An 8961-nucleotide genomic window follows, 5' to 3' on the forward strand; every position below is an offset into this window, starting at 1 on the left:
AAGCTCATAGTAGTTCCTTGCTCCTTGTTTTAAAGGACCATTATTCTTTGAAGGAAAAAGATTTTCACTGCAACTGTTTTGCAACAGTGAATCCCACTATCAACTTGCAGTGACCACATCTGATACCTGTTACCTGGGGAGGAGGAATGGTCCAGGCAGCAACAGGAGCACTCCTGCTTACTTTCACTTGTGTAGTAACCCTCCAGCACAGCCCTGAACGCTTCTCCAGAGCCTTCTTTCTTTCCTCCTCTAAAGCTCCCCAAACACCTTCTGCTTTTGCAGTCCTGGAGCTCCTGGTCTTAGGAGGGCTCCAAACCTTGGCCCCCAAGTCACACCCAAGCCCAAAAGTGCAGAGGGAGCAGAGGCCATCCTCTTCTCACCATCCCTGATGAGTCTGCTGCGCTTGTCAGGGCAAACTTAAAGGGTGAAGCACCTAAGAAAACACTACTCCTTTTCAAATAAATTGGTGTGATGCTAGTTTTTACTCTTCACAACACAACCTCGGGCATGCAGCAAAAGCAAGACCCTGACACACACCATCTTGCACGATTCAAACTCCATCTTCATATTCAGAGGTGGCCACGGAGACCAGTGGGCTGCCCAAAAGTCAGAAGACGCAAATATAAACCCCCCTGTAGACACAGAAGAACTGCACAGGCCCAACTTTCCACACTCCCTGGATAAACGTTGCAAATATATCAGACAACAAAATGCCAGGTACAACCACCTCTTCTTCCCACAGTACTGCTCCCGCTCGCTTATTCAAAAGATCAGATATAGAGACCTACCTTCAAGCCAGGAACAAAGTCTGTAGGCGAGGAGCAAGCCAGACACCACGCTGCAACCTGGAGGGACGATGTCTGAGCACACACACTCAGCCATCCCCAGCTGTGGGCCGTATGGGCTGATTGAGGCATCCCACCATGCCTAGGAGGGATCCAAGGCACCTACCACCAGCTCTGGCTCTGCTCCAGCACCCAACCACCAAGCCAGGGTGTCTACTGGGGCACCACTTGGGATGGTTGGCCCCACATGTTAGGGATGGTGCTTCACCAAATCACCCTTCTTACCCCAAAGAGAAAATAACATCTATCTCGCTGATTATTTCTTTCCAGGTCTGTGGCCCATCAGGAGCCTGGATGCTTTCTGGCTGCCTATGGAAGGAAACAGCTCAAGTACTGAGTGCTGCAGATCAACCCGTTGTGTCCTGGGGAGGATTTCTACTCTTCCTCTCTCCCAAAAGGTCCAGTTGTCCTTGATCATTTTTCACTTATTTCCCTTGTCTCTAAGGAGTGCAAATAGGCAGTTTATACAGAGCAGGTAAATATCTTTACAAAAAGGACTAGATTACTTTTTTTAATGAAATCCAGATGCAACAGAATGCAAATGTCATAAGGAAGGTCCTTAAAAGTTATTTTTTGCCCTCAGTGTTTTCCAGCAGGTCAAGGTCTGAAAGCTAAAATTTCAGTAACAAGATGAGAACAGAGCAAAAACCAAAAAACCATTCACTAACAGACCTCTTATTTTCCCCCAAACTGCTACATTACAATCCCCATCCAGAAAGATCACCTCTTTAAAACAAGCTTTACTGAAATTCTCAGCACTGTGAGAAAGCTGCTGCTTTTTTTAAGGTTGATCTACGTTTTGACGGGAGCACGTCACAAAGATAAACCCAGTGAAGCTTCCTGCAGACAGTCGCTCCGCATCACTGCTTACAGCAGAGCTCTCTCCTCCGCTTAGCGCCCCGGTATCTCAGAGATTAGCAACAACCTATTTTTGTATAGCATCCACATGAGGGAGGAAATACTGAGGCTGCTAGTGTTTGACCACCTGCAGGTACTGTGTTTCAGAAAGATGAGACTGTTTTCAAGCTGGCTGAAAAAAATAATGCCACACTGCTACATTTGGCCTAGGAACTCTAAGTGGTCCATAGAAAGAGAATTTATTGACTGCTCTGAAATTTCCTAAAACAGTACTGCACTGCTGATTTGGAAGATAGGAACTGCTGCACAGCAATTCATTTGAAGTGTATTAATAATCTAAATAATCTCCATGTCTTAAACATTATTTGTATTTAAAGCCATATTTTCCAAGACTGGGGGACAGGTGGACACACTTTTATCACTTGTACGTTCATACACATCTGTGCAGAGGGGCGCAGGGACAAGTGGGCTCCAGAGAGAGCAGAAGCCTGATGGCAGAGATGACACATGTGAAATGCAACAGCCAGTATCACTGAGCTGATGAAACTTTGTGAATGGATGAAACACTGTGGCCCCAGCCTGCAGACTACACAATGCTCTCCTTGGTTAGCAGAAGACTTCTTCCAAAGCAAGGCTTTTATTATTATGAAAAAGCACACATGCATTAAGTTTGTGCAACTTTTTTTTTTTAAGCAGAGTAATTTCTCTCTTATTCAAAACCAGAACATGCACATTGTCAATTTATTTCAATCTTTGTGTAATTCTGTATCTCAGGAAAGGCTCTTAGGAGGGATGCGCTGAAATACGAGGAATAAACAACACAGAAAAAGCCACATCCATTCTGTCTAGTCTGCATATTACAGGACTTCCAGGGCCAGAAAAGGCTCTCAACCCCCACCCAGTAGTGCCCTCTGCGGGACGTACCCATCCTGCTGCAGAGGTTTCCAGATCCCTTGTTACTACCCCAGGAATAACGGCTCAGGTATCAACTCTTCAGGCAAAGCCCTTGGGTTTTGAACTCAATTACAAATTCCAGCTTTCCTTGTTTGTGCACATAGCCACGCAATTGCCACTTCATCTGTCCCGTGCCTGGGTTTGGACTACGACAACCTACTGCCCCTTCTGTATTTCACCAAGCTCGTAGCAGCTGCCAGCAAAAGGGTAAATCGTGACTACTGATAAGATCTAGTAAATGAGTATTACAATGACAAGATAATCGACTGGTCACCTCTTCTCTCTAAACATACCACTAACTACAAAGGTAACCGAGCCTCAAATTTCACATAAACATATACACTGCAATTTGCTTGATGGCATACTCCTTAGGATATACGTAACACCGCCTTTTAAAAAAAATTTACTTCTACCTACTAAATTAAGGCAGAATTTAACCACTCTGTGAGAATTTTCTAAACAGAATGTCAACTTTACCAGTCAGCTCTGAAGAAGCATTGAAACAATTTCCAGAGGGGAAGACAACATCAGTTTTAAGAAAATTGCAGTGCAGTTTTTGGTAGTTCAGGGTACTACATGGAGTGTGGCAGGTTGGTATTTATGCTATTAAAGCAAATCAACTCCCATTACTAAAGCACAAGAGATAGGGGAGGTAATCATTGTAAAAGGTTTTACTGAGAAGATCAACCGTATGAGCAAGAAAAACTTTCAAACCTACAACTAGGCAGTATTTTGCAAATATGAAGTATTAAGTGGAATCTTATAAAGAAAAGGAGCAAAAAGGCTTTTGATTTCAATAGATTAGCAATGTAATTCTCAAATATATTGTGTAAATTAATAGTAACAAATGGGGCTCCCATTTTCGCTTTGGTCAGAGCCCTCCTAAGGCCAGAGGAACAGAGCCAGACTGCATGTGTGCTATGCTCCCAAAAAAACAATCCATAAGCAACCACTGCTGTTAAGTACTAAGCAGAATTTTTACACTGGAAGTTATTCAGGCTCTTTCAATCCACCAGGCTTTGTTTTTTAAACAAAACTCAATTTACATGGATACAATACTTTATTAACGGAATGTACGTGAGCTTCTCTCTTCCACCCTTCCTCTTACTCTCAGCACCTTATACAGAGATGTCAAAAGCAGCTTCCAGTCCAAGCCAAGGACAAAAGTTAATTTCAAGGCAAAATGAAGAGAAGTTGAAAGTTAAGACCGGCATTCTTGAGTGCCTAGTTCCTCAAGTGTTTGTCTGGTTCCCCAAACCTACAGGCAAATTGGTGTTTCTTCTTTCCACACCTTGATCTCCCTGTTTCTTCCCGACTTGTGCTCCTTTAAGTTCTTCTTAGGCAGGTCACATGCTCCATGGGGACAATATAAAGTCATGCCTGCTCTAACGCTCTTTCAGCTATTGCAATATCCCTTTATTATTTTATTTAAAAGTCCTACCGTTATTATGCCATCTCTTTCTGATCTTTTGTAATAGTTCAGTTTAGCTTTGGAATTTTACAAAAATGGAAAGAGTCTTTTTTTCAAAATATAGAGCACCGTGGCCAGGAATAAGGCAAGGGCAAGAAAGATTAGCAGCTTGTCCGTCAGTTCCCTGCGATTGTACTTTGTTATTAGCTTTCGCCCCAGCTGAATTGTCCCAGACATGGACTTAAATTCTTCATTTGCTTCCAGGATGGTTCGTGAAGAATTGGCTGAAATTAAGGGGAAAAAGAGGCATAATTCAGCTGGTTGCGCTTCAAGAATACATAACAAAGGATATAAGCATGCAATATTTGGCAATACAGATAGTGCCTGTGAGATCCTCCTGGGTCAGACTGACTTATGGGCAAGACAAATGCAGACCATGTTCTTGCAGAAGCTTTCACAACTCAGCAGTCCTGATGTGCTAAGGAAAAATGCAAAGCAAAGTAGGAGTACTGAATGGCTTAAAGTTGCTGAATTTTTAATTTTTAGGTTAACAGATCAAATCCAGTTCACATTTTTTATGAACAAAGTCAGTGCTACCTGAGAGCTCACTGGAAGCAGAGTGAGATAAGTGTGGTGTTAGAGTCACCAATTTAAGAGAGAGAAATCATCATTACTATCAGCATCAGTTCTAGCAGCAGCAGGATAGGTCAGTATTTTAATATATTAACTGCATAACTGAAACTGTTTCCCCAAGCCAGAGCAGTAAATCAGTGCGGTAAGTCAGTCTGATGGGGTTGCAGAAAGTGAAAAAGCAGCATGCAGCAGTAAGAGAACCTTAATTATTCAGTTCAAACAACTTAAACAGTTTTAATAATTATTTTTGACAAACATAATTATTTTTGGGTTTTTTTCCTAATAAAAAAGAGAAAATCAACTAGAGGAAAAGTGTGCTGATCAGTCTCAACTAAAGACAGAATCTGAGAATATGCTAAAACAGCAACATGGAACATTGGTCCCTCTCAACTTCTCTTTCCCTGTAAGAAAACAAACAAGCACACAAACAACAAACACCCCAAACTCCTCAGCCTTCCTCCTTTCAAATTATTACATGAAAACAAAAGCCCAGGAGTCCCCTTTTTCTTATATTACAGAATGCATGCCCTGTACGACAGCGAATGCTGGTATATCACTCTATACTGAATTGATTGGTCAAACTCCAAGCATGCTGTCTGGTTCACAAAAACAAGCATAGTAGAAATACGTCTGTAATATTTTGCAAACCATTACCTCCCATCTTAAATAGGTATTTTGATCCAAGTGAAAATAGAGAACTTGTTTCCCATCATTAGTGACAAAGCAGAGCTTCCCTGCTTCACAGCCGTATATATTCACTGCATACTAGGAAGGGACTTGCTCAGAAAAAAGGAAATTCTAACTACTGATTCAGAATTTGCAGCTGGGTTTTGTAAATGACCTTTGATAGTTTTTCCCTTGATGAACTCCAAGTGCTGTTCAGTCAGAAACAGGGTGAAAAAGTGTCTGCCAAACTGTCTTTTTAATGGGAGAAGAAACATGCTACTTTCGCATGAACAAACTGCGCCCAGCTGCTATCCTCACATGGGGGCAGAAAACAAGGAAGGCAGAAGTTGTGTTATTTATCCTTGTCTTTAAACTGTTCTCTCTTCTGCCCAAAAGCACAGCTAGTAAGAGGCCCAGGCAACACAGATCCAACTTCTAAATGCTTCATGAATCACCAGTTCTGACAGGTCACTTGATTTATTGTCTTAGGAGTCTAAGCCAAAGAACTGGGTGAAATCTTGGTTTCACAGTCCCTGATGCACTGCTGACAGAGCAAGTGACCTCAGGTTCAAGTCACTTGATCTCCTCGTCTCTCAGTCATCCCAGCTGGAGACTGGGTGAAAACAGCCTTCCAGCCATACTAAGTTTCCTCTGTGTATGGACTTGTACTTACGCTTTTATTTTCTCTGCTATTACCACACGCACGCCAGGACAGCAGCACAGAGTAACACCAAACATGTTCTTAGCACCGTGTGAACTCACGTTGCTTTTACAATTGCTTTTTTATGAAGCTAAAACAAGAGCTCCTCATCCTGCCCCCTCTTCCTTGTTTACTTGTAATCATGAAACAGAAACTCTAGCAAACAGCTCCACACAACATAGGTTATTATTTTCTATTTATGTCCAACTGTTAGAGGAGTTCTGCTGGACGGTCCTTTAGTTACCATGGTAGTAAGTTCTCCTACAGCAAAGCAGGTTTCTGCTATGCTCCAAACCATGTCAGTTTGTCTCTTCTCATCCTAACGGAACTGGTGAAGGGTGCTTTAATCATCCTATCCATACCCAAACACTGAAATAACATCTCTACCTAGGGTTTGCACAGTCTCCTCACTCTGCTGGACCTGCTGTGACATCATCCTGCTAATGCCCATCAGACTCTCCGTGATGTTACTTGCACTCTCTGCCAAACTTTCCTTTGTGGTCTTCCTGAAAAAGAACGGGAAAAAGTAAAGCAGGAGGGGATAAAATGATGTCTTTGGGTACTGTGGGGAAAATGCTGCTGCCAGGGGGTTTAGAACAGAGCTTGGCACCAAGCATCTTTCCAATGTACAAAAGACACAACCAGTTTTACTGCACGAGAAATTCAGATTATCTTCACCAAACAATTTAAAAAAAAAAAAAAATCACGTTAAAGTCATGAGCCAAAACAACTGCTAGTGGCTCAGAAACTCATGGGGGCCCACATTTCACCAGTTATTCATCCATGACTTCATGAGCTGGTATGGAAGCACTGATACAAACTATCTTGAGTATCCCATTTGTTGCTTCACAATACTAAATAAGCCAACTTTTCAATACAGAAATTATACAAGCTTAGATCCAGTTCCGCATGCGAAAACAGCTTGCATAATGATCATTACTTGTTTGTGACCCTGATTGGAATTAATGTAAAAGACGGGCAGAAAAACTATGAAGGCTATCTTACCCCCTTTTCTGCTTAGACATGCCAACAAAACCTGAAATTATCACAATCCTTAACAGTTTAAATCTCCACAAAAGCAAAATGCACTCATAAAAATAGCTATGTTCCAGATACAATTAAGTAACTCAAAAACATTACATCGCTTCCATTTAAAGCTAGTGAATATAGCATACACTGTTTAAATGTCACATCATACAGTGGGACAGTCTAATACCTTTGTCTTAAGGAGTCTCTTCCCTGGAGCAGCTGATCTTTCTCAGAGTTGTCGATAGCAATTTTGCAAGCTAGATTTGCTTTTCTCCAAGCTGCCTGATTGCTGAAATCACAAGAGTACAATGTTGTAATATGATGGTAACACCTTGCAAAACAAAACAATTTTCACAAAGCAATCACCACCGTAACTGAGCACCCCAGATACGTGCATGGACTTTACATTACACTACAGAGTAACAGTATACTGTCCTTTCATTTCTTCTCCGAAGCGTTTTGTTTATGGAGCAAGGGAAGAAGAAAACTGTGCCAGATAGCAAATGACAGGCTCTCAAGCCACCTACTTACATGCTCAACTGCTCGGACACACCATGGTTAGGGAGTCAGGATGGGGGAGAGGAGAGGAGAAGGGAGCCCTACTCTTTCCACCCCAAACCTCTTTTGGTCGTGGACAAAACAGCATCATGTCAGCGACCATATTTGCAAAACAGGATCCGAAAGACACTGTACAGAAGTCACATCTCTCTGGTTACAGGGGACCTATAAACAGCACCGTCTGACCAACCCACCTGAGCATTTGTTTCTTATGGTTTTCCACTTCCCGCAGTAAGGCTTGTTTCTCCGACTCTTTATCTTGCTCCTTCGCCATCTGTTCGAGCTCCTTTGGCAGAAAGCAGAAACACGAAAATCTGATCAACAACTGCTGCCACCTGCAACTCGCACGCCCCAGCCCCGGCCAGGGAGTGAACGAACAGCGGACTGACCCGATAAACCAACGCCCCGCAGCCAGGACTCCCCACCGCCCCCACTGCACGCCAGCCGCCCCCAGGCAGCCCGAGGGCAGGCCGCACGGCGCGGGCCTGGGGCAAAGGCCGGCCACCGGAGCAGCCCCCGGCCGGGAGCCTCACCTGGATTCGGCCGCGCAGGTGGCGGAACTTCTCCTTCACGGCGGCGTTGAGCTCCGTGAGGGCGCTGAGCGGCCCCGGGCAGTCCCGGATGTCCTGGAAGACAACGGCCCGGTCAGCGCGGCCCGCGGCGCACATCCGCTCGGCCGGGGCTCCCCGCGCCAGGCGGCGGCCGCCCCGCAGCCCTGGCAGGGGGGACCCGCCGCGGGGACGGGCGGCGGTACCTGCACGGCCGCCTTGATCTCCAGGTCGAACTTGACGATCTCCTGGTGGCAGACCCGCACCGGCACGCAGGCGGCCGCCGCCATCTTGGGAAGGGAGAGGGAGGTCGAGGCCCCGCCGCCCGGCCCGCGGGCGCCCCCTGCGGGCGCCGAGGAGCCGACAGGCGGCAGCCGCCGCCCCGGGCCTTCTCCCGCCCGCTCCGGAGGGCCACCGCGGGGGCTCAGCAGGGGCGGCCGGCGGTGCTGGACCTCCGCGGTGTGCCGAACGGCGAGCGGCCGTTCTGTTCAACAGCGGCAGTCCTGTGCCGAGTAAGGCGTATTGTGTTCCCTTAGTGCTGCCAGTATTACGGGTTTTAGACTTCTTCGGGCAGTGAAACGTTCCTTCATGCGCTGTGTAAAAGCATGGACAGGTGGTTTATTAGCTGATGAGGGCTAAGGGACCCACTTTAGCCCTCAGGAGCTTAAAAAAGGGCCCAAAGCAGCACCTACCGTGACACGCAGGAGAAGCAACGATAACGTCAGGGCTGCGCCGGCCTCAGAAGCTGCACGGTTTTAT

The 8961-nt window shown here is 45.3% G+C and overlaps 1 protein-coding gene across 2 annotated transcripts; it reads right to left on the reverse strand.

The window, feature by feature from the left end:
* Positions 1 to 3593: 3593 nt before the first annotated feature.
* BNIP1 (BCL2 interacting protein 1) lies at positions 3594 to 8492 on the reverse strand. Of its 2 annotated transcripts, XM_059825426.1 has the most exons (6): positions 8409 to 8492; positions 8188 to 8280; positions 7849 to 7940; positions 7284 to 7385; positions 6455 to 6573; positions 3594 to 4352 (listed from the first exon to the last, which is right to left on the reverse strand). In XM_059825426.1, exons 1-6 carry the CDS (start codon positions 8490 to 8492, stop codon positions 4156 to 4158), a joined length of 687 nt encoding a protein of 228 aa, XP_059681409.1. In that variant the 3' UTR covers positions 3594 to 4155. The 2 variants fall into 2 exon arrangements, with proteins under 2 accessions (XP_059681409.1, XP_059681410.1); XM_059825427.1 differs by lacking the exon at positions 7284 to 7385.
* Between the last annotated feature and the right edge of the window lie 469 nt (positions 8493 to 8961).

The sequence above is a fragment of the Gavia stellata genome, chromosome 16, assembly GCF_030936135.1.
Source record: "Gavia stellata isolate bGavSte3 chromosome 16, bGavSte3.hap2, whole genome shotgun sequence".
Lineage (NCBI taxonomy): Eukaryota > Metazoa > Chordata > Aves > Gaviiformes > Gaviidae > Gavia > Gavia stellata.

What these genes read in the sequence shown, in the direction of transcription:
- BNIP1 (XM_059825426.1), bottom strand. Translation starts at nt 8,492, where the DNA reads ATGGCGGCGGCCGCCTGCGTGCCGGTGCGGGTCTGCCACCAGGAGATC. An exon ending in CATAAGAAACAAATGCTCAG is followed by an intron (nt 7,386 to 7,848) that starts GTGGGTTGGTCA and finishes TTGTGATTTCAG; the next exon opens with CAATCAGGCAGCTTGGAGAA. An exon ending in AGAGACTCCTTAAGACAAAG is followed by an intron (nt 6,574 to 7,283) that starts GTATTAGACTGT and finishes GTTCTTTTTCAG; the next exon opens with GAAGACCACAAAGGAAAGTT.